The 26680-nt window shown below is 39.9% G+C and overlaps 1 protein-coding gene across 1 annotated transcript in view; it reads left to right on the top strand.

Moving 5' to 3' along the window:
• astn1 (astrotactin 1) overlaps positions 1 to 26680 on the top strand; it is a 376673-nt gene that overhangs the window by 221559 nt on the left and 128434 nt on the right. Inside the window, exons 17-18 of the mRNA XM_022748096.1 lie at positions 823 to 927; positions 8424 to 8612. Coding sequence (XP_022603817.1) covers positions 823 to 927; positions 8424 to 8612 — 294 coding nt within the window. The remainder of the gene's footprint in view (positions 1 to 822; positions 928 to 8423; positions 8613 to 26680) is intronic.

The raw sequence follows: 26680 nt of genomic DNA, 5'->3' as shown, positions 1-26680 counted from the left end.
ATATACAGATACTGAAGGAACCCTCTGTCTGTGCTCTGCGCCCATTTCATCCGTATTTTATGCACGTTTTCTGAAAAATGGAAAACTGAAATTTGGCAATAAAAGTACAACAAAGAAATTTTACAAATGGCTGAACCTCACGGACCAACGCTGCCTGAGAGGAACATTATTACGGCCTCCTCCGCCATCGCCATGTTTGTCGTCAGAAATTTTTGACTCTGAGCTGCCCCTATAGTGGTTCGTTGCTATGCCAACGCAAACGTTTGAAGCGGACACGTCTGTTTTCATAGGAAAAAGGGAGCACGAATGAGCCGTAAGAGGGAAAAGTTGGAGGGATCTATAGTGTGCGATTGATATGAAAATACTCTTGTTTAATATGAATGTGCTGTATATTTAAGTGAGAGTCTCCAGCCTGCCCTCTACTGTATCACTACTTCTGAATAGATTTTATGTTAATGTTACCATTCCCTGTGTTTTTCTGGTGGAGGGTGAGCTGCAGATCAGGCTCCACTTTGATCTAACATCGGAGACTTTGCTTGCCTCTCTCTCCTGTCATCTAATATGATATTAATATTTATTAAGTATTCTTCCTGATTCTTCAGGTAAAGTAAACAAGAATGAAATGTAGGGCCACCCCTTTGATCTGGCACTGAAGACTGCAATCTCCCCTGCAATATGGAGGAGTCAATATTGCATTAATGTTACCATTACCATTTACAGGTGTGGTGGTGAGGCACCCTGAGCCACCCTTTAATCTGGCACCAAGGACTGCATCCATGTTAATAAAGGTGTTTGTTTTTTTTTGTGTGTGTGTTAATGCAGGTATGGTGAACTACAGCGAGGTGTCTGGCTACCCCCTTGTTCAGCACTGGAGTCTCCGCTCTGTGTTGTACCACGTCAAACTCAATCAGTGGGTCCTCTCTCAAGGTAAATCAGCCTTTGCTTCTGGTAATTAATTATATATATAATTTGTTATTGCTGATTGTTTATTTATTCTGGAGGAGACCATGCTCTGGTCTCTGTGGCATAAACTCTCACGTTCACCGCGGAGAAAAACAGCACTGGCTATCAATTATTTATAACATTGTAATTAATATGACACATCAAGGTTAGCAGCTCATCATAACAGCTTGGGTACTTTGTTTACTTTTCATTTTTGATCAGCTATGTAATTAACAGGCAGGCTGCCATCATTTGATCAGACTGGCACCATTTCTCCCGTCATTTTAGAGCTTAAAGATACCGTAATGACATCTTCACTTATCTTTCACTGCTAAACTTCTTTTAAAGGCGTTTGAGATACCATGCATGCTGTGCTGCTAAAGAAAGTAAATGGTAACAGAATAATGTGTGTGCAGAACTGCCTGCAGAAAAACACACCTTTCTAAATCTATTCTTATCAGCAGCAGGAGCAGTTTTATGATAATAAAATTCTTGAACATGTAAAGACTCTCACCACAGGGTGCGTTGCCGGCAATATTGTAATGTAGTGCTAAAAGGTTCATGTTGGGTCCATTATATCAATTTAAACTCTCGCTGAAGCAGTCGACTATGGACTGAGTGCTGCTCAGCTGTGGTGCTTAGAAGGACCCCTGAAAGGCTGTAAATGGGTGAGAGTCAACTTCCCTTTAATCACAAATTAGCGAAATGTCACTTCAAAAGGGCAAAAACTAAAAAGTTGCTCAACACGCACACCCAAACAAGAAGGATACAGAGCTGTAAGACACAGCGTCCACTGACTGTTGTGATCCCAGCCTCTGTTAACTGCCTAATAACTCATAATAGCTTTAAATATCCATTAGTATCCAGAGGCACAGGGTGCTTATGAAGACGGATGCATCCAAACTAAATAAAAAACAGCATGAACATGTTTATTCTCTCTCTCTCTCCATTACGAGAAAGTTGCTCTACGTACGTAAAGTTTTCAGCAGCATATACAGAGCAATACAATTTCAGTATGCTAACATGCTAACAGTAACAAAGCAGCATGCTGATATTTAGCAGGTGTAATATTTATCATGTTCACTATCATAGTTTAGTTTAGCATTTGCACTCATAGTGTAGCGAGTTAGCACGCTAACATTTGCTGATTAGCACTGAACACAAAGCACAGCTGAGGCTGATGGGAATGTCATTAGTTTTGCAAGGTACAAAGGAAAAAGTTTGCCCTGGTCATGGTGCGAGTCAGAGGTTTACTGAAGTTATTACATGGCATCCTGAGGGTTACATGAATGTGCATAATCCATTCTGTTGTTGTTGTTGTGATATTTCAAAAAAATAAATGTCAGCCTCATGGTGGCGCTAGAGGAAAAGTGAAGGGATCACCACCATCATTAGGATTCATGTTTTGACCCCCAAGCTGGTCTCGGCAAAAAGGGAGCAGCATAGATGAGAGACTTGAGTCATTTTGTCCAGGTTCTCGAGCTTTTATTGCCAGAGCGTGAAGCACAATTTAACTTCAGGCAGAGCCGAGGCCAAAATAACAAACATAACAGCTCTAACTAGGAACAAAACCACAATACTGAAACTGACACAAGAGAAAAGGTTACAATACTAAACTCTCCAACACACTCAAAACCAGAGAAAAAAAAGGGTTGAAACCAAATGGCAGCTCTACCCTACAGGGCTTTTTTGAAAGGTTTCCAAACTACAGATCAAATCAAACAACCAGTAACCGGTAACTGAAGTTTAACAAACAAAAAGTCTCCAGTTAAAGCTGGCACAGATATTGTACTGAAAAATGTAGCTTTTTTATCACACATATACATACAGGCAGGCAACCAGCAGCATGCAGCGGAGACAGAGGGAAGTGTAGCTTCTCAGTCCTTTTCATACTCCAGGTGAATTAACGGGGCTAGACTAGATATCTAGACTAGGTGCAACCAATAACATGAGGAGGGAGGATCCAGAGCAGCACGGTAAACAAACACTTTACACACAACACAAAGTTACATCCACCTGTGGGTGGAATATAACAATTCATCATCTTGGAACAAGGAAAGTCTGTGATCTCATCACAATCCATCCATTTCCCAGGATACGTAAAATGTATGACGTGCTGATGGTGCAAAAGAAAAGTCAGGGTTCGTTCAAGTTATTGGGATTCATCATGATGTTTCATCTTCATCATCTTTGCACCAAATCTCATGGCAATCCATTCAGTTGTTGTTGATATATTTTATTATAAGACAAAAAATATCAGTCTGTTGGTGACACTATAGGAAAGGTCAGAGGGTCATGAAATTTACTACAACTACGTCTTCATTCTCTGAGAGCCATGAATGTCTGTGCAACATTTCATGGCAATTTATACAATAGTTGATCAAATATTTCATCCTGGACCAAAGTCATGGACCAACCAACTGACATTACCTGAAAGGGTTTTGATGAATTCCTCATTCCCATCTGCAAGTACTATTTTAAACATACATCTATAATGCCAAATCCTGTAATATTGAGTTTACACAGATGATTGTGTGACTGGTGTCTGAGGATGTTTTTTGTTTAAATTTGTTTTTTACTCCCCAAAAGAAACAGTGTGGCTCATGTAGCTTATCTCTTCCTTTGTCATAATTTTGCTCTTAAGTTTGATATTTTATTTTCTGTTTGGTATTGTGCAAATACACAAACAATCAAATAAGTTGAGCTTATGAAAGATGGCGTGCATTTATTTAGTCTTCAAAACCATACAGTGTGTTCCCTTATTAACCAGCACTGGTGGTTTATTATTTCCAGGCCCATGTACACACTAATAAGAGCACATCCATTATTTACTGGAAGTGTGTGTGTGTGTGTGTGTGTGTGTGTGTGTGTCATCATGTCCTGGTAAGCAGGTTAAAACAATTTCATTATGTATGAATGGTAGAACCAGCAAGACTGTGAAAGACATACAGCAATACAGTTAAAGAGCTGCATAGATTCAATATGTATCTATGTATAAAAGCTGATGTTCACCTTGGTCCTTCCTTTTTCCTTCATCCTCTCACATCATCATCATCTTCGTCATCGTCATCTTGTAAAAGCAAACAGTTCCTGAATGTCCGCGAGCTTGGAACATTTTTACAGGTGCAAAGTGGGTGTCACATGCAAATATGATGACGGATATTGAGACAGATACTTATAGATATGTTGATGGATAGATAGAAAGGAGGTCAACTCACAGAAATATGTATCTCATTTTATTTTCCTTGTCTATTTCTCTGTCTCTCTGATAGCCTGTCATATATCACAAAGCTTTGTATCCATAGCAAGACCAAGGCATTCTGACAGCGCCTGCCATGGAAACTTCACAGAATGAGATAACTGTGGATAGGTATTTAGTCAAGCAGTGCTTCTTCTGAAGGCTGCTCCTGGCTGCTGACACATCAGGGATTATACTGAATATTTTCTGACGGGTTTCTCACGACTAAATGTATTATTCTATAAAAAATATATCTGCCTCTTTTCTTTTCATTTGCCTCACTACATAACTTGCCGTTTTCAGGGTAAAGCTAAATTTGTTGAAATGTTGCATTCAGTCATTCTCCTTGACTGTCATGTAATAATTTGGATGCTTGTAATGTTTTTCGTGCAGCATTATTGTCAAATCCATCATGAACAGTTTCCATTCCGATAAGTGCAGCCACCTCTACTGTAAATACAGCCATGACACCTCTAATACATTTCCAATGGCGCTGCTGTGGTTTGAAAGTGGCTGCCACGTCTGCTGAGGATACATTTTCTATTTTCTCTTCACTCAGAAGCGACTCGGCAGCCTCCGTCTTTTTTACTCCTATTTCCCACTTTAGCTCATCATTTTTCAACACCGGAGGGGTGAGGCTACTGATTTTTACATCTGATAGCGAAGCCCCCATCGCTCATCCTCACTGCGCTCTCTGTCTCTCACTTCAGTGGCCTCCTAATTTAATTTTAGAGGAGAAGTAAGAGCGAACGGAGCGTGAGTGCTGAGATATTAATACTGCTTCTCCTGGAAATGATAATGATAAACTGCCATTGCACTTTTGCTTTCCCGTGTTTGCCGAGAGAGAATTCCAGCGAGCGAGCACGTGGTCATTCTGTTGTTGTGTGCTCAGCGTATCATATCAAACGCGCTTCCTTGTGCAGTCGGTGAATTCACTGAAATGAAATTAACATTGTCCTTCGCTTGTTTCCAATGTGCCATTACAACCTCAAAAAAAAAAAGTCAGTCTTCACGTTGACAGAATTATTCACATTAGTTTGAAGAAATCCTTTTATCCCTCCATTGTGGGTAAAAAGCTGTCATTTCAGCTTAGTTCCCTCCTAGGACACAGAATCCCAGGGGGAGATTCACTGTCTGAATTAGCTATAAAAAGAATCTTTAACCCTGAGATTTTTACTGCCACTTATCCCGGTCTAAATGAAGAGGGGAAACACTAATCTTTAGCTTCTGCGTCTCCCTGAAACACGGCAAAGGATTGTGTTGTCACATCGAGTCAAGTGTCCTGTCTGATAATGTTTACGGTTAAAGCAGGTTGATTGGAAAGACTTAGAGAAAAGAATATGCACCAGATCAAGCTGAACTTCTCACCAAGTCACCATATTCATATGTGTGTTGGTGATTTAAATTTATTTCTAATTTGAACTTGATAGTTGATCGTGGACAAAGTCTACTTACTAGCTTGTTTCTGGAGCTTTCAACCTCATCACACAGACCTCATTAACAGATTGACTTTTCTCAGTTGCCATGGAACTGTAGTGATTTTATACTCGTTTGTACGGTGGCCCTGAGAGCTCAACACACGCAAATAGACGAGTTGCAGTGCGTTGAGCTCTCAGGGCCACCGTACATCTGAGACTTTTATTTATTTTGATTTAAAGTTATTCTGATCACGACAGTTCATTCTTGACCTTGGAAACAGCAGTGAACAGAACAATTCAACTCAAGGTCCACTTGCTTGCTTGCCCTGGAGCTTTTGATATGATAGCAAGTGGACTTCAGTAAGCAGTACTAAACCGCATTATCATCTGAAAGAAAAGGGATTTCTCTTTTCTCTTGAAGATGGGTCCTGTGTCAGACTTTTCATGGCCCATGTTTTTCACACACAGTAAAACTCCTAAAGAGTTGTCTGTGTTAAAGTGAGACTGTAGCTTTTGAAAGAGGAAATAACGAGTTCTTCCTTCTAAAGGCCACCCTTACTCAATTTTATACTCATGGTGGCTTATGTAACCAAACATTAGAGAGATAATGTTGTATAACTGACATTACTTCCTGACTCTTCTGTTCTTTGTGCTACCTTTATATTACGTTTTAGACTTTACCTTTATCATTACCACAATGAGACACTCACAGCTCAAGGCTTTTTTGGCCTGGGGCTCGCTAGTGGGTTCAGTTATTAGCTGATGATTCATTTGTGACCCATGTAAAACACAACATTCACTTAGCCATGAGTGAAAGACAAGTGATAGAGAGGATAGAACCAGGAAAGAAGTGCTGACATTAAAATAAGGACAGAGTTGCAGTATGAAGAAGCTGAGTGTAAACTTGAAAGTTTCTTTATTCTGTTTGAAACTGCAGATTCTCAAAGCTGTAACAAAAATGCCTTGTATTTTGTGCCGAAGTCCCCCATGCTGCATAATTTATTTATTCACACCAAATTTTGTCTACATCAGGTTTTCGTCAGATATTAGGAAATAGCCTCAGAAATATAGAAAGGCACCTGAGCTCAGCTACTGTTGCACGCAAACTGTTTAACAGCAACACTATATCACAGTGTGGTAAGAGTTTGTTTTTGTTTTTTCGAGCCTTTGCTTGTTCATATCCATGTGTTGACAGCGTGGATAATCAGCACGCTGTGGTTGAAAAGGTTCATGAATAGTAAGTAGCTGACTCAGATGTCCACTAAACCTGTTTAAGACACCTTAGTGGCAGACGCCTGACAGAAACTGCCACTTTGGCCCACTGTAACTTCAACTACCTATATGCAGTTAATAAAGTGAGACAAACCTGGATTAAAAGAGTGATGCAGGTCTTTATTATGCAACAAGACACCTGCATCCTGAATCAGTTATCATTAGCATCACGTCTTTAGAAGCAGTTTAATTGTTCTTGATATTATAAAGTTTTACTTCATCAATTCATATTTATATCTCATTTTATTCAAACTCCACACCACTGACTTAAACAAACCTTTTCAAAAACTCTGGTCTGTCTGAATACAAAAAGTTTTAGCCACACCAGTGTCATGGCTCTAGAGACAATTGACAGTCTACCACTTTGGTTCAGTCTGAAATATCCCATGGTAATGACCTCATATTTTCTCCAGCATCATTATAAGGTTTTTCTGGTTTTCAGTGAAATGTCTGAAAAGTAATTGGATGGATTGTTGTGAAATTTGTTTCACAAAGTCATGTTACCCAAGAGATGAACTGAAATGACTTTGCTGATGCTCTAGTTTTTCATCTAACTTCAAAATCAGATTTTGATTTCATTAATGGCCAAATACCTGTAAAACTAAGAGAGCTAACTCGTTAAACTAATGCTAATTTGTCAAACTAAGCTACAACCTGCAGCTTATCAGCTTACATCTGATAAACCTACGTGCAAATTCTGAGTTCTGCTCCAGCTTACTAGTACTGACACCGACTGCTGCTGCTGTTTTTTAATCACTATCAGTTCATAAAACATGCAGCATGTCAATAAAAATAATAATGCTGATGTTAATGATGGGGAATAGGTGGCTGAAATAATCATGTTAATCCATTGGTTGTATTACCATCAAATTAGCATTAAGAATGATCAAACCATTACCTCATCCCATCATAACATATTTTCACTTAACATTTTAGGTTTTATGATCATTTTTTTTCTCATTTAATGTAACCTGAAATAAATGTAGCAGGGCACTAACATTACAAGAAAAAGAAGATAAGAGTATATATGAGCCTTTTTACTATTCCTGTGAATATACACTGATCATATAAAAGCCAAAAGCCATGTGGAGTTGTGCAGCTGTTGCGGTACAATAAAGCTGTGACGTACAGTCTCTACATACATGCAGCATGCATATCGTGATGTGTACAGTGGGAATATAGATTGGTTCAGTGGTTGGATGCTTTATTATTCTGTGCAGTGGAAGTAGCAGCAGTAGAAGTTGTAGCAGGGATTTCCTTCAGTTAGTGCCAAGACGGTGTCTCTACTTTATCTGTGATCCACGTAAAGCCTGTGAGACTCTGCAGCTTTGTGTGGCTTACCTGTAAGACAAATCAAAAAAAAAAACTACCTCTTGAAAAGATGAATTTTTAGACTGTAGGGGGAAATGGGGAGTGGAAGAGCAAACAAAAAAACATGTCTACATTTTACCTATAACACCAAACACTGCTTCATTTTCTATTCATGGGTCTCGTTCAGGTTTCTATTGTAACTGAAAGGATTCAATTCCTTTTTTTCCCCTCCATCTCCCCAGCCTTCAGCTCGGCCATCCATTCTCTGGACGGGGCGACGCAGCGGAGTGACTTTGTGTCCATCCTCAGGGAGTTCGGGAACCACTACGTGCAGGAGGCAGTGTACGGTTTCCAGGAGTCATGTACCATCTGGTACCCCAACAAGCAGGTCCAGAGACAGCTGTGGCTGGAGTACCAGGATATTAGCAAAGGTAGGACACACACACACACACACACACACAGTGAGTGGGTTTAAAAATCTAAAAGAATCAACAGTATTTATTGGCCTGAGCATCAAAGGCAAAGAGAACATGTGTGTTTGTGACTGTGTGGGATGTTTGAACACAGTTCTCAGAATTCCTGCAGTTATTTATACACCCACTGATGGTGTCGATTCATAAGCTATCATTGCTACAAAATACATTAGGGCTCGTAACGCTGAACGTGTGTGTCGGGGTGGACTGGAATATTATGTTACCATGGGTAAATGCTTCCTATAAGAAATACTTACAAATCACATGGGGTCTCTTTTAACAAAGCTTTTTCTTTCTATAGTTGTACCCTGTTGTAGAGAAATGTAATGGGCTCCCAGGGTAGCAGTCTTTCAGAAATCCTCTCAAGGCCCCAGATTCAGCCTTCACTTTTTATTTTTTTCTACACTTTTTATGGAAGCATCCTTTCTTGAATGTTTTGGTAGGGGCTTGGGTTGTGGGTTGTGGGTTGTGTGGGCGCCATCAACCATGCAAACAACAAAAACAAGCACTTGTCATCACAATGGCTGGATATATTTAAATTCAGTACTTGTTTTTTTTTATTTAGTCCATATTCAATTATCAAAAACTGTCATGTACCAAAAGCGGGTATATGTTTGGTCAGATTTAAAACTTTGCTTATTATGTTCTTTTGTTTATTATCTGATTACGCCAGTTTTAGATTTTCTCTCTACATATAGATTTATCAAAGTTACTGGTTCTCAGACCTCTTCAACCCAGGGAACCACTTCAGAGGGATTTTCTTGTCATGGCAATGTCCTCAACTGCTGCCATAGCTGTCTGTTGTGAACAGTGGTCATAATGCGAGTGTTATTACTTTATGCTACATTGTACCTCTGCTTCACTACGTTTCACAGTCAAATAGTGTTATATTTTCACTTGTACATTCATCTGACTGCTATACTTACAAATATGTATTTTTTACATACAAACTATTTTACAAAAATATAATGTCATTACCTAACAGTTGATAAATACTTAAATCAACACATCCACCAGTTACGAGCTACACATGTTGTTAACACATTAATGGATTACTATTAAAAATCCAGGGATTTTTCTGTAACGAGGACTTTTATTTTTGATACTTGGACTACACTTCGTTGTATTTTACTTAAGAAAGATTTTGAATACAGGATTTCTACTAGTAACTGAGTATTTGCACGCTGTAGTATATCTACTTTTACTTCAGTGGAGGATCAAAATAAATATTTCAAATGCAGTTTCAGCTGGTGCTCATACTCTTAGTTACCAGGAAGAAGATGCTTTTTTTTAAATGACGTGTGTCAAAGTAAAAGTTTCCTCGAATCATCACGTGTAGTGGCAGCACTGGCAGATGTAACTTTACTGTAAGATTCACCCATGTAAATGACAGCTCCATACTCTCTACAGCTGTTTCATTTAGAAAGATCAAATAACGCTGGCATGTTGCATCTGTTTGTCGACTACAATATTTGTGTAACACACATTACAAACTGTGTAATGCCACAATGCTTTTACCATCTGTTTGAGTCCCACACTGAAGGCGAGCGTGTGTTGTAGATCACTTTGTGGCTTCGCACTATAATCAGCATTGTTCTATCTCAACCAATTACACTAAACCGCAAGCGCTCTCCAGAAGCACTTGAAGCACTTCTATTTAAATGAACAATCAAAGGACCAATGCGTTTGCTTTTTTGTTATTACTGAAAATGCCAGCAATGCCAGCCATCCATCTTCTTGTTACCAGAGCTTGTTGTCTCAGTAAGTCGCAGCAGACATAAGTAATAGTCTGTCTCTCCCCGCCATTTCACCTCAGTGGCTCCAAACTGTATGGAGCCGTTTCCCTTTTTTCGCCTCGGCCACTTTTCTTCCCTTCCCCTGCTTTGTCCAAGGACACCCCCTGCTGCGCCGCGCTGTTCCCTCCCAGTTACCTCTGCGCTGACAGATGGCGTTAGATGACTGAGTTTTCCCACCCTCATGAAAAGTGCATCACTCTTCATTTTCAGCCGCGTCTGACACACCGGTTGCAGACGTTGCTAAATGATTCAACACAATTAAAAAAAATTTTTAAAAATGCAGCGCTCCTTCTTTTCAGCTTTTTCTTTGCAAACTGTGAAGTTTTTCCTCTAATTTAAGCGAGATCAAGGCAATTTAAGATTTTTCTTCAGATCAGTGTCAGTGAACCTGCACTTTTCAACAACTTCTCTGTCGTCCTCAGGAGTATATGGAGGGTTTACATCTACAAAATATAACTTCACTACAATGATGGGATCTGCTGAAGTCACCAGCATTATGAACAATATTATCACATCTCGACTGACGTATACAAATATATATAAAAATAAAATCAGGAACAGTTTCAACATTTTATTTTACAGGTCCCATAGTTCCTTCCAGAAAATAATTGATATGTAGATAGAATTTTTTCTGAAGCTTTTTGGAAAGAAATTTGTAATTTGTTACTAATTTTTGGGAAAACAGAAACAGTAATCAACTGGTACACCAGTTGAATAATTATAAATAGCTAATTGCTATCTTAACCTGATTTTAATTATGTGAGTAGCAGCTGAACTTGGAAAAGTGTTTGTGCACAAATTGGGGGATTTTGGGATTAAATTTCCAGTAATAAATGCAGCATAAATTAATATTTAGTCCGATAGTGATAACCTCTTCAAAGGAGGTTCCACTAGAAATTAACGACAGTTTTTTAACACAGCAACAGATAACGTCTCTGAATGTTTATTACCAGATTAAATGGGTTTTTACAAATTAAGAAAATATAGACTGGGAAAATACTTGTTTTGCCACAGTTGTCACAAAGTACTAGACATGTCTAACAAAAAAAATGCCCACAAAAATAGTTCTTACTGCATGTCTAATACATCTTTATCTTTTTTATATGTATCTTTATATGCACTGGGAAGGTAGGAAGCCAAGGGGCTTATACAGAGTTTCCCCCCAAAAAACCAGAGAAGTTCTGCACCGTTGAATTCATATAACGCAACAGAACCCTATTACTTTTTATAATGAAAATATAAATAGAATTGTCATTATCATTTATATTTGCTTACAACTACATCTACCACTGTTTTCACTTTCACTGATTTGTGTTGGCTCTTGATGTAAACAGTAACAGGGAGCATATTTTCCTCAGCCTACACTGCTGTTGTTATCAGTCCTCATGTTGAAGCAACAATAAAAACATCCCATTTGGTCCATGTGGGACTGAAAATCTGATTGTCTGAACTGGTGCGAAATCTACCCAGAATCTATTTTTCCCATCAGACAGAGAGCGCGGCGATAACGTTGGGCTGCGAATATCTGACATGATTCAATCTTGAGTGGGTAACTGTTTCAACCTGGTCCAGGAAGGAGCATCCGTTTCTAGGAAAAGAAATAGATTCCACCGGCAAAAAACTCGAAATCAGAGTCATCTTTCTTAATCTCCTCTTGGCCTCTTGGAAATGTCCTGGCTTTTTGGAGGGAGTAATGAGCTCACAGGAGAGTTTGATGATCCATGTCCTCGCCCTTTGCTCCAAATGCAAGATGTGCCCTGCTGCAGCCTCCTTCCATATTTAGTGAGAAGCCGAGCTGATCATTTTCTGCATTTTAGGTGCCTGGGGCGACACTGCTGCCAGCAGTTTTAAAGCTTATTCATGTATATGGTTAATAGTTTTTTATCAAATAGAAACAGATTTTAAAAAGAATGGAGACTGTTTGTTTTTCCAGAACTTCATAGGATACTTTAAACTGCAGTAAACAGAGGAATTTGTATATACCTCATTTAGTGCCATTGTAGCAGGTCTGAGCTCTCCATCTCTATGCAATGCAGATATCTGAGTTATAGGATTTCATACTTATAAGAGAAAGTCTCATTCATCTAATCAACTACTGTGTGGGCTGCAGACACTCTTTATGAATTCTCATAAATATAAAATCTTACAGTTTTCTAAAACAACACTCCTCCAGCGTGGATTTGCCCTGTAATACAAAATCAGTGAAAGACTTCCCGGGGACTGTGGTGTTTTGTGGCAGTTGAGCATCGACTATGAATTATAACTCAGCAGACCGGAGCTCAGTGGCTGAAGAGAAGCACATAGTGACGCCACGGTCCGTAAAGTTAATTGAAGACTTACACCAGTTGTTTCCTAATGACCCAGCGACTTGAAAACAACACACACACTTACAGATATATGTACACAGACACACTGCCATGTTTGGGAAGACGTAGCTCATTAACCGCGGTCAGTCAGAGAGTGTGTGTGTCTGTGTGTGTGAGAGAACATGTGTGTTTGGGCATGAGGCCTTGTCCGGGTGATTAATAGCACTTTCCTCCCTGCACTAGGTTGTGATATGAGTTTCCTATTGTCAGACACATGACCTCAATTACCACGCCAGAGATCAGACAAGAACAGCAAGAAAGCCACTGCATTAAATTGGAAAGTTAAAGACCTTTTAAAGACTGTTGGAAGCAGCTTTAGTTGTCATATATTACAGATACATACAATACTGATGTACTCTCCTCAGTAGCTGGATTTGGGTAATTTAGAGACTAATGCTTTTCATAGAACTGCAAACAAACATGTGTTGATGTGGTGCCCTATGACACTGTCAGGTTTTTTGGACCCCGTGACATCACTGCTGAGTTTGTTCAGAGGTGAAAATAACCAACGAGGGCAGCAGAACATACAGCCAGGGGAAAGCCTGATTTAATGAGTGAAGAAATATAACAGATATAGATGTTTCCATACAGCACAGAGCGGTCACTGAATGGTTCGAGGTAGTGACATGATGTGAATCGTGTACTACGACCTTCACAGTCACCACATCTCAACAATGATGTTGAACAGATTGGCCTAGGAGCAGGTCCAGAGCTTTATCTCAGTATTTTCTTTAAAGTTTCATCCCTTTGTCTTTAGTTTCATGCATTTGTTTTTAAATTTAAGATCTTTCCTCCAAAGTTATTTAAAAATGGAGACAGTAGAACACCAGTATCTCGAGGTTATATGGTATTTTTCTGTCCTTATCAAGTATAAAATCACTTATCACATAGTATTTGATGACTTGTGTCAAAAATGTTTGAAGAACTGCCTCCTAACTTGTTTAAAACACTCTCTAAAACTGGGACAGTACCACAGCTATCACAGAGTGCCTTCACAAACACACAGAGTGGATGTGAATATGATTATCCTTATTCAGCTCGCCTCGTCGCTTGTTCACTTACTGACCTGGCACACGGGAAATTTGTGACGACCAGTTTGCTTGAAAACAGCTTCAAAATAATTAGATACTTTAGAGTTCTGTCTAAACAGTCCAACAGCAATTAAAATTTGAATATGCGTCAAAAACACTAAAAGGTGACATTACAGTACTTGTTAAATTGTTAAATGTCAGGTGAAATTGAAAATACCGTATACAGATGGAAATTTCAGACACAAGCGAAGGAGTGTCTGCAGTAAACAGACGCCAAACAGTGCCGCTGTGAATTCAATCTCAGGCTATTGTTTCCTCTATCAGTCTACCCTCACCCGGCGCCATGGACAGGCATTGTGTGTCCGGGCCCGCCCACTGAGGTCGGAGCCGGACGAGGCTGACAGCGTGGTTACTGTGTAGTGTAGATAGGCCGTAATGTTAAAGACGAAAGACATTTTTTAAAACAGATAGAGAGTTCTCCGGCTCGGATGCTACAACTCGAACGAACAGTAGAGAAGCGAATATGACTTTGAGAACTCATTGTGTCATTCTACCTTCTTTTCTCTGCTTCTTCTATTGTTTTTTTCCTCTCTCTGTCACGGGCTCCCCAGCTCTCCTCCTCACTTTCTCTCTCAATTAAATCACCATGACCTCCTTCCTTCACCTCAGCGCCCTGCCCTACCAAGTCAGGTGTCAGCTCTTTACCGAGCTCCAGAGCAGCGTGCTGGTATGTATGTTGGTGTGATCGCCCTGCCAGCAGCTGGGTAAAAATAGGTGCCTTTTTTATTCTATTAGGACCTGTCATTTTAACAAAGAAGCAGCAGAGAAAGTCTCGCTCCAGGGTGAGACTGTGGAGCTGAGGAGGAGGAGGGGGAGGAGGAGGGGGAGGAGAGAGGTGAGGAAGAGCGAGAAAGACATGGCAGAATTTATTCGTAACTGGACCTGACCTCCGTGACCCCTCTACACCCACACGCAGCACACACACCTCAGATTAGCACCACCTGCCCAGTCTGGTTACCAGCTGGGGATTACACAATGCTCAGACAACATGCTCCTCTCTATAAAAAATAAACCCCTTTTAATGATTTCACACATTCACTGCAACACTGAACATATCCAGACATTACCTGGAGGAGCTGCATGTGAGAACGCAAATGTACAAATCAGTTGGAGCGCATTTAACAGACGATTGAGATGACTGCGATAGAGCAGAATTCACAGCGAGCAAATGGGCGTGTTGATGATGTTTCTGTCACGACTTGTGCAAATGCAAAACAATACAAACATCCAAGTGTGAAGAATCATTTACACAAAGACGTTCAGCTCAGATTCAGGATCTTCTGGGGCAAAGGGTCGACGCCAAAATTGCCAGATAAATTTTACGGAACGGCATGACACTTGGTTGTTGTATGATGTAAAAAAAAAAAAAAAAAAGAATGCAATTTCTTCAGCACACGTTTCGCATCATGTCCTCCATGTGCCTCCTGCAGGCTTTACACGGGCGCCACCCCTCACCGTAACACAATGGAACATTTCCAGTTGGTGAGAACGTGTCTGACACGGACAGTCTCCTGTTGTGTGCTACGTGTGTGAAAGAGTTGATATGAGAAAACAGCTTTTGGCTTATTTTTGTGTATCAGTATATCAGGCCTACCTATGGACCCATGGTCTAAAATCTGTGTCAGATAAGCTATTACATGTAGAAGTACATTTTTATTTTGTAAGACATTAGCACATGCCATTTCCTTTGTTGTGCTGTCATACTTTCATATGATTGTCTGGATTAAATATTAAGACCAGTAAAAGATTCCTGGCCTGATCAGACTGAATTGACATTTTGTGTTAAGAGAACATATGTTTATTAATTGCAAAGGAAACTTCTATGCACAAAATGCTCAAGATACATAGTGCAATTAATATATACAGAACATAGGACAAATCTATTCACATAGTAAAATAAAACATACATCCATACTAAAATAGAATAAAATGAATGAAATAATAAAAATGGAAGAAAAATCAAATAAATGGAGGTGAAGTTACAAGCTTACAGTAACATTATTAATTGTGATTTCATTATAATTATTAATTGTGAATGAAAAAAAACACTAAATGAACTCTATAAACTACTAAAAGAAAAGGAGATGAAAACAGAGAAACAGAGCAGACACAAGGGAACAGGTTTTTCATCAGAAGAAAGATGTTGATTTAAGAGTTTTTACTTCTGTCAACTTCTTATATTGGCCCAATTATAAGACAGTATTTATTTGGGTTTTGCAAAAGTCATGGTTGTCTTATTTGCAAGGACTTGACATTTAAGTGTTCAACATCACATATTCTTTTTTTAATGGAGATGGTACCAATTTAACACAGTCTTGCACAGGGAGTGTTGAATTGTGGGTTGTTTTTACTGCAGACATTTTTTAATTTTTTTAAACCAATGAGCAAAACATCAGACATATTTGAATTGCAAGGAAGATAAAATAAATGGGATGTGTGTCTTGAGCCAAATTAAAAGAACTTGAGTTGTATTTGGTTGCTTGAATGCTCTTGGTTATTGTGGCTTTTCCTAGTTTAATAATATGGGACTCGGGCGATATATTGAAAACTGCAATGACACTGAATTTTGGTCGGCAAGAGATTCACAATGCTGGTCATTCAGTAAGTCTGGTTTATTATTCAGCCACAGAAAGAACTCAGCACAGCTTTTCACTGATTACTATTTTTAATACATTCCAAGGAGGGATTATAATGAACTGGACTAATTTGAGTAACAACAAATTCCAGACGAATGTAATCTCCACACACAGGTTTAAGGACTCATGTGAATGTTGGTGTCCAGCTGTTCCCGTGCTCAGAACCTCATGTGAAATTATTCCCCTGATCTTCAAGTGAAGATATTTGAAGACACAGTCATAACCTGATTTTGTTGACTCCTCTTCAAGTGTGCACGCTTTCAAGACAGAAACAATGTGTAGAAATGTCAAATGTGTTCTGGTGAAATGTCACCCAGCGAGCCCTGAGCCTGAGGCTGTACAGTCTACTATAAATATTCTACATGTTCAGGCATAGGTTTAGGTCTCTAAAGGTTGGCCTGAGTCTTCCACTTTTCTGCCAAGGCCATACTGTTCTCATATTTTAGTCCTGATGTCTCAGAGTAGAGCTCTGAAAATCGTTATCTAGAGAGAGGTTTTGTGTTTTTTTATGGGATATTTGTGTAGATCTTTTCCCACAACGTTGCTGCCATTGGTAACGATTCCCAAAAAGAAAAAAACAGTAATTCTCTGTACAGTCAGAAAGCAGGAGCTGAAGTTGAGATCACTTCTCCATTGTGACTTGTTTTGAATATCCAGTAATGAGACAAATCCGCCGCGTTCACATCGTATATTTAAACCGGGATTACGAGCAAACGGCTGGCAGTTACGTCAAATTGAAATCCAATGATAGCGCTAATAAAATCAATTCAGCTAATTTAAAAGGACTTATATACTCTTGAGCTGCAATAAATATGTAACACAACAAAATAGGGAACTGAAGCTGCTTATCTGGTGCCACTAGAAGGTTAACAGTAGGGCTAAACACCTTAATAAAGTCTGGATACTCCCAGGTTGGAATAAGGCGTGTTTTTCCTTTTCCTCCCATTTTGCCAACATTATGTGAAAGCAGCAGCCTCTCCAACATGTAGGTGTAATCGACATTCAGCAGGGAGGACTGTGACTCCTTCAAAAAAAAGCGAGTCGTTCATGTCGGCTTCTGAGGTAAAATGAGGTGCAGTATATTTAGACTCTTAAAAAATTGCTTTTTTAATTTATTTCTTTATTTTATCACTCCGTACTCTGACAGGCTGCGTAGAGCTGATATACACCAGGGGATGGTAATTCCTGTATGATTGTAATTATCACGTTCATAACGTAGACATGATATTTCTATAATGAGCTCCGTCAGCGCTGAACTTAACAACGAGATATTTCCAGTGGTGTTTTAATGGAAACCTTATTGGATCATTACTGATGAAATGCTACATGAACACACATGAACCTCTCTGTGTCTCTAGTAAATGTTATAGAAACCTATCAGTCATAGTTTAATAGAGTCTAACAGTTCCTCTACAATAGGAGAGAAGCAAACAGCCATAGTCTAACATGTAAACCTCAGTCCCAACCAACTGATGTTTTAAATTAATAAGGAGCAACACGTTGCGTTCTTCACACAAGGATTGGTGGTGGCTCTGTGCGTTAGCTGCTGGATGTTATGATGATACTTTAGGTTTTTTAACTTGCTGTGATATTTAACCAGTCACCGTCAGCGTAGCACCACCGCCTCCCTAAACTGATGAATGTTATGTAGTTGTTAATAAAGACATCACACAACCTTACAACATGTTACATTCATTTAGAAGGCAAAGCAAATGACAGTAAGTTCAGACCAGAGGTTCAGAGCATCTGCATTAGTTAGAAGTCTGTGTCATGGACGGATGGAAAGGCAGGTGGACTCATCATCTGTGTACTGGGAGGCCTCGGCTTTGAACACGTGATTATTACATTTGGCAACATGTGAGAAATATGATAAAATAATGAATGAGGTGTACATGAGATTTATCTCAGAGTAGATGATCTTAATGTGTTAAAGTTCTGGTGTCAGGGAGGTGACTGCCATGGACTGCTCCCTGAATACTAATATAATATGAGGCATCATTATAAACTCATCTGTCCAGTAGTAGTTCGTAGTTAAAAAAGTATTTAAAACTATAATGTTGAAAAAATAGATTAATGTTGCTTACATCATTAATGGGTCTTTAAAAATAATAATAGAGTAATAATAATCACACAATGGGGTATATCTATATTGCAATATTGCTGCTGTAAGGATATTTTGTCATCATAACATCATTAGAATAATAGATGTAGACCTGATATCGGCCCCTTGTATCTGAGTTTTTCAGCTGGATGTTTTGGCGTTTTCTAAATCTCAGACATTCAAATTGCTGCATCAGGATTTTGAAGATCTTGCTTCTTTTGTCATGTTTTTTTTTTTTCTTTTTTGTTTTGTTTTGAGGTTTTTTTTTTTTTTTCTCCCAATTCTGTCAGTTTAAGAAGGAGAATCTCTGGCTACATGAGATCAGAAATAAAAAAGCAGAAGAAGTGGATACTCTGCTCAATATGTTTTTTCTGATTTTCTCCTCTCTTGCAAAACAACATACTGTTGGTGTGAGAGACAATGGAAGGTGAAGGAGTGACACTCAAGCACGAGTTCAGATGGAGGGCAGAGAGCAAGGTGAAAGAGGTGAGGAAAATGTTAAAGTGGTTAGACAGAAGATGGACAGAAGGGCTGGATGAAGAACGTGCAGAAACCAGATGAGTAGGAGGCTGGTGAGACGGCAGCAGAGGAGGTGAGAGGAGCAGATTATCAAGACTAAAGAACGATTATGACAAGGAGGAGGAGGAACAGGGGAGATGTTGTGAAGAGGAGGCAAACAGAGGAGCAGCTATGATACGGAGGCAGCGGAGAAGACACCCAGGAGGTGTGGACGGAGGCGTTTGAGGAGATGTCATCCGCTTCTCCAAGGAGGAGGCACGGTGATAAATGTCTTCGCCTTGTTCAGTCACCAGACAATTACAGACTGACGCGGAGCAGATGTCTACTAACTCCAAAACCTCCTCTCTGCAAGCGTGTGCTCACGTGCATTTTCAGATCTCTCTGCTGCAGCCTGACTCAATGTGCATTTCATGTATGCAATTATCGAGTGTGTGTTTGTGCTTGTGTGAACATTAGTAAATGTGTGTACAAGTGTGTGTCTGTATGCGAGAGAGATTCTGCAGCAGAAGGATAGAAAAGAATCTCATCCAACTCGTCAAGTCTAACGAAGTGGAACCGCTCCAGCAGCTGAAGTTGAAGTTGAAGATGAGAAACAGATTGTCCGGCCGCTCTGCCACAAAACCGGTTGATACTGAGCCTCGTCAGCACAATCGAAGACATCTCGCCTCTCCAGAACAGACAGAGTGTATCAGTTTACATGCAGCTGGATTACACAAATCATATTACCACAGGATTATCTGAAAATAAAGACAGACACAGAAACAGGCTGCAGCTTCTGAGAAGTCACTAATCCAAATGCAGATACTTTGAGGGATTTTAAAGTGGGGCTTTTTTTTTTCACACAGCACACCTGCTTATTCATGCAATTATCCAATCAGCCAATCATGTGGCAGCAGTGCAGTGTATAAAATCATGAAGATACAGGTGAGGAGTTTCAGGTAAAGTTCACATCAAACATCAGAATGGGGGGAAAAAATGTGATCTCTGTGACTTTGATCGTGGTCTCTGAAGTTTATTTAGTATGGTGCAAAAACCAAAAAAACGTCCAGCAGCTCGGACTGGCGCTGACAGAAAGGCTACGGCAACTCAAGATAACCACTCTTTTCAACCGCAAAGAGTAGAAAAGCATCTCAAGATCAACACATGTCCAACCTTGAGGTGGATGGGCTGCAACAGCTCGATCACGTCCTGTCAGCCAGGAGCAGAAATCTGAGGCTGCAGTGGACATGGGCTCAAACTGGTCTCATGGTCTGGATTTCTGCTGAGGCTGCAGATGTAGAGTTAGATTGTGACCCAACCTGCCTTGTGTCAACAGTCCAGGCTGGTTCTTGTGTTGTAATGGTCATGGCAAACTTTAGGCCCTTAATCCCAATCAATCATCTCTTGAATGTCACAGCCTGTCTGAGTATTGTCGCTGACCATGTTCATCCCTCCATGGCCACAGTTCACCATCTTCTAATGGCGACTTCCAGCAGGATAATGCATCATGTCACAAAGCTAAAGTCGTCTCTCAAACCGGTTTCATGATCCTGACACCGAGTTCAGTGAACTTCAGTGACCTCCCCAGTCTCAGGACCTGGATCCAGTAGAGCAGCATGAGATTGGCAGCATGAATGTGCAGCTGACATGATGTGATGCAGTCATGTCAACACGGAGCAGAGTCTGAAGGTTCCCAATGTCTTGTGGAATCCCTGAGCCCATTAGTATGGTGAGGGCACAGTCGACTAACAGTAGGCGTGGAACCCTGGTGCAGAAAAAAGTGCTTGTGAGAAATAGTTTACCCTCTTTCTTGATCTTATTTGAAAAGATGAAATCTGATCTATGTGGCTTTTAAGTTTAAGCTTTCCAAGATTGAACAAACACATGATTGTATTGACGCAATGCTATAACGCTTAAAAATGTAATCCCACTTCCTTGTGTTAAACATATGTGTATCATTAATTTGCTTTGTCAATTCAGAAAAATGCGACAGTGTTCTGCCACACAGCTGTCATGGTGAGGACGCGTGGGTGGAGGACGTGCATAGTGCTGATGTGTGGTCAGGGTTTGGCAGTGGTAGAATGGAACAGTACGTTTACTCAACTACTATTGTTAAGTACAACTGAAGTACCTGTACTTTACTTGAGTTTAATGACATACTACTGTTTTAGGTTGTTGTGGTGGGTAGGTCAGAAAGAGCATGTGGAGGCTGTGCCCGACATCACTATCCACAATCCCAAATGACTGCGCAGTTCACCATAACTACTGTGCGGAGTATGAAAGCAAACAATTCCTTAATTGATTCGACAATTATAGTGGTGCAACACCACCTGACAGTGATGATGTCACATTACTTCTGACTGTAGAGCAAACTACTGACTGTTATTTAGGAGCGAACAATGGAGTGACTTTGGACACAGTCAAGAGTTTTATCCAGATTGTGACAGCCAAGTTTTGGTGTTGTGTGTAACAAACATGCAGTGAGCAGTTCTAAAGAAAGATAACTTTGTTTGCTTTGTAAGTGTATGATTGTATTGAGCAAAGGAAATATACCACAATTCAGGAAGCAGCACATTAAACCTGAATTGAAATGACGCAAGTACAAAAGGCGTTTTTATAAAGAAGGAAAATGTTAGAAGAAAAAGTAGTTAGTAGAAGTAGAAAAAGAAGAAGAAAATAAATGAATAAATAGAATAAACATGGCGTACATAAATCCACAAATATTAACATACACAGTCATTCCTTAATTTTCCAAAAGCTTATTAGTCTTTTTGTTGAGTAGAGAATTCAGTTCTAAGAGACGATGTTAAGCAGATATTCAAGAACGCCATGATTTGGATTATCATACAAATAATATATTTAATATTAGAGAAATACAAATCATTGTGTCATGCTATTAATCAGTGACATCATCTTTCAACGCCCCAATGAAGGAGGAAATAAAGGTGACCATAACGAATCACATTTACATTTTCTCAAAATTATGAGATTTGTGTCTCACAGTGAGCTGTGGATGCTGCAAGTCGTAGTTATGAAATAAAGTTTGTTTTTTTATGAGATAAAATGACAACAGCCTAAATGGTATTTAATGACTGACTGACTGCATTCAGTTCAAACTTTTCTAGCGCGGGTCACGGGTGCAACATAAACTTGATACATTTGTGTGAATTACCCAAGGACTGCATTCAAAAAGACGACACCACAGCTTGAATGCATTTCCTTGTTCCGAGTGTGTATGCTAGAAAACTTCATCAACACCACGCTGTGTCAGTAATGTCAGTTACACATGCCTGTCAAGCAAGACTTGATTTTCTGAAGTGAAAATAAATATGGCTCAAAGTAAACTCATTAACTCGAAGAAGCCGAGCATCAGGAACACAACTCTACATAATGTCACCATAGGGCGTGTACAGTGCAAAACAAACAAGGAAAAGAAAATAATTAATTGCATTTTCTTCGGTTATTGAGTCTCCCGCCTCGGGTCTGAGTGCACACCGAGGACGTTGTGTATTGTCAGTTACAATACGTGTTGATTCTCAAAGCAGAGGGTGACATTTATGTTTGTTAGACACTTTATGTTTAAATCTTTTACTGTAGCCCAGAGATCGTGAATTCTGCTTTTTGAGGAGAGTAGACCAACCATCAAATTAACGTCTTGAGCCGGGGTCACGAGTGGTGAAATCCACATAGTGCAGATGTGATATTCACAGACACGTTCCGTGGTGTGGACAAGCATGGATAGTTATCCCGTATCCTTGTGTGGAGGTGCATGTACATTCACAGAGAGAGAGAGAGAGAGAGAGAGAGAGAGAGAGAGAGAAGGGCGAGCAGCCTTAAATCTGCTATCTACCAGACAGCTGTGAGTCATTTTCCTTGCTCAGCAAAACACCCATTTAAGACAGGTTTATTCCATCAAAAGTGGAAGCCTGAAAGATATCATGAGGAATGAATACTCCGTCTGAGTCAGCTTAGTGTTTGATAACTTGCGGCGTTTTATGTTTTGAGGGAGAAGATGTAGTGAGGAGGGTGTTGAATGCTGAAAGCTGCACTGTATTACTGTGTCGTATGTATTATATATGTACTCATTGTGTATATTTGTATTTCGGAGAGGTCTTTTTTGCCTTGCCGTGCCAGACAGTATTTTGTGCATTAGCACAGTAAAAGGGGCCGATGATTTATGTGTGCACAGTGAACCAGATTAAGAAACTGAATGAGGCAGTTCAGTTTGTTTTTTTTAAAAACTGAAGCGCTCAGACATTTGCATGTATCATGTGAAAGGAGTCTCTTGCGCTTCAGCCCCTTCACTAATGGAGGTCGCTGCTCTCAGAGTAGGACATGATACAAACAGCTCAATGGGCCACTTCTGAACAACTGAACACAAACGAAACACTGGAGCACACAATTTACTCTAGCAGTTTAATGATCAGGTGAAAACGACTCACGTTTCCACCGTGTCGTCTTCTGATGCAAAAACCAGAGTCAATTTGCATTTAACATGACATTTGCTTTAAAAAACACAAAGCAACTGTGGACATGATTTGCATTAGTGTCAGTCATTGTATCTTTTTTTTTTTTTTTTTGCATCACATGCATATTAAAGCAGTCAAATGAGACAGTCCTGAGTAGAAAAACAGCAGCATTGGTCATTTGTTCAAATGATTACAAGGACGTGTTGTTGCCGTGCAGATTGAGCAGGACTTGCATGGCAGTGACAGAAGTAACACAACACTTATAGCAGCACAAAAGTTAGTGACAACATGGGTGTGTGTTTGGGTCAGCAAAGCGTTTGACTTTAACAGGCGATTGCTGTTTGCATCGCCTCATGAGTCTCATGGTATCTGATATCTACACTCCGCCGATCCGGGCCAGTGAGTGAGTGGCCAGACTGAAGCCTCTCCTCAGTGAAAGATGCCTGAAAGCCCACTTGAAGTTAGCAAAATAAAAAAAAACCTAAAGGACTCTCAGACTGTGAGAAACAAGATTCTCTGGTCTGCTGAAACCAAGATTGAGCTGTTTGGCCTGGAAGTTCCTCACATCTGCACACAGGATCTGTGGAGCTCTTGGTCACCTCTCCTACCTTCTCCTCTGATTGCTCAGTTTGGCTGGGCGGCCATCTCTAGGAAGAGTCCTGGTTGTTCAATTTAAGAATAATGGAGGCCCCTGATCTGTTGGGATCAATCATGTGCCTGAGCTCTGCAGGCAGCTCCCTCGACCTCATGGCTTGATTTTGGCTCTGATGCTCGAAAGGCTCCGTATGTTCACCCAAAGCCACAATCTTTCTCAAACTTTCTAACTTCAATCTTTCTAACAACAACAATAATATCAATCCTCACTTAAACATCTGTATCTTTATTCTCAATAATGTGTAATATCTGGTTTTTACACCTCAGTACACTTTATATTTATATTTATATCTTATATGTATATTTTTTTCATATATGGTAATATATTTCACTTATTTTTGGCTTTATATTGTTACTCTCGCTATTTCTCTAGATGTTACTGTAATTTGGAGAAACCTGGCACAAGACTTTCCTTCAGGATTAATAAAGTTTTATTTTATCTTATCTTAAACCTCAACCAAAACACGTTTGTTGCTTCACCTGAGCCACTGTTGGAGCGCTCGTTGTGAACCCTGGCCTCTGGTGTGACATTCAAGTGCTTCGCCTCCTGTCGACTTCCCCTGCTGTTAATAAACGCAGCCCTTCATTCATTCAAATATATGTTGCTGCCAAAGAATAAACCAACCAGCAATTACCTTCCCTACAAAACATATTTACTGTTGCAGTTTAGTTGTATAGAAATGTAATTTCCAGGAGACAGGGTTGTTTGTTCACGCATCAAATGGACATGAACAACATTATAATTCATTGGGAGTTTATCTCCACCACACCCTGAGGGAGAATATAACTCTTTCACTTACATTAAAGTCACTACATCATTTGTTGGCGGCGCAGACACAAGAGGAAGGTGGACAATATTTCTGAAACTCTGAAATGTATCGACTGATGAAATGTTGCTCGGTGTTTGTGTTTTTTTGGCCTTCAACTGAATTCAGGTTCACAGTAAAATAGTCTTAAATTCAACTCTGATCTCACCCTCTGTGTTTGTTATTATTGGCTTACATGCAGTAAAATTTTCTATAAACCTAAACTGAATGATTATTTTTGTAGTATAGGGGAACACAGACACATTCTGCTTCTCTTAAACTCGAGCAAATTACCCACGAAGACAAAGCTCGACATCCCTTCACCTTCACCTCTTATCTGAAATACACTACTCACTGAAGTACAGGCGGCGAGCCAGTTGTGATTCATTACATATTGTAGCCCTCCTCATGTTATTCAGTATTTTCTAATCATGTCCTACACGATTTGTTTCGGTCCAGCCACTTGAACATCCACTCTTCTCCACAGAAATTTAATTCCACTCTCAGCCAGTCAAGGTCGTCCCACAGATAAAATTTAAACATTTTATTCTCCTTGGCGGGAAGATGCGGAGGAGGAGATGGAGGAGCGGAGGGGCAGGCGGCCTGGCATCAACATCGCTTTCCCTCCTTTCAACACTTTCTCTCTCTCTTATTATTCTTGGTTTTGCTTTTGCAAGAAAAGGAGCATTTTAACCCGTTTACTCTCTCTTCACTTCCAAGGAGTGATCTTTTTATTATTTCTTTTTCTTCTCTTTTCATTTTCTCGTCTTTCCTCCCTCCCTCTTTAAGTCCTGCCTGCAGGGAATTATCTGTTAAATGTTCTCGTTCTTGCATTTTTCACCCTCCTGCATTTTTCTGTCATCTTTTTCGTGCCAGTTTCCATCTTTTTTCTCTCTCGTTCTGTTGGTCATGACAGATTAGACAGTAATATCTACTGTCTGTCGGCAGCAAAAGCTTTTTGTATTCTGACCTCAGCTGTTGTTGGCAATGCTTTTGCAGAAGAAGCAACAAATTTTCTATGACTCATCTGATGATTTTCTGATACAAGTATGAATGATGCCATCCAGGATGATATATTATATTTTAGTCTAATTTGATTTATCTGATCTGATTTGCTAATATATCGCATTATGTAAGATACTTTATTAGAGCTTTGTGGACACTGATGGTAGATTTAAGTAAGAGCACTGCAACCCAGTATGAGAGCCACAGTGATGATGGCTCATAAATAGCACTGGACACAAACACAAAACTGAAATGCTTTTGAATGTTTAGCTTGGCAGCTTATCAGCAAACTAAGCTGCAGGAAAAGACTGCGCTTTACTGTTTGTTCTAGTCTAAAGGTAAGTAGACATCAGCTGGAAAACTAACGTCGAGAGAGATATAGATATATGCATACATCCAAGGGTGTAGGTTTGGTCTCAACCAGTGGCCATCCTAGACTCTGGTCGGCCCCTTGCAAAGAATCCCATCGAAGAAACCCCCCCAACACCGCCACATGAAGACTAGTGGTAGATGCTAATTTACAAATGTCCCCTAAACACCCCACATGAAAGCAATGAGTAGACACTAGCTACAGCACACACCATCAGGCGCCTCACTCAGGCGG

Source organism: Seriola dumerili, unplaced genomic scaffold, assembly GCF_002260705.1.
Source record: "Seriola dumerili isolate Sdu_G_001 unplaced genomic scaffold, Sdu_1.0 BDQW01000116.1, whole genome shotgun sequence".
Taxonomy (NCBI): Eukaryota; Metazoa; Chordata; class Actinopteri; order Carangiformes; family Carangidae; genus Seriola; species Seriola dumerili.
Note: the sequence above shows the minus strand (reverse complement) of the source record. Positions and strands in the feature narration are given on the sequence as shown.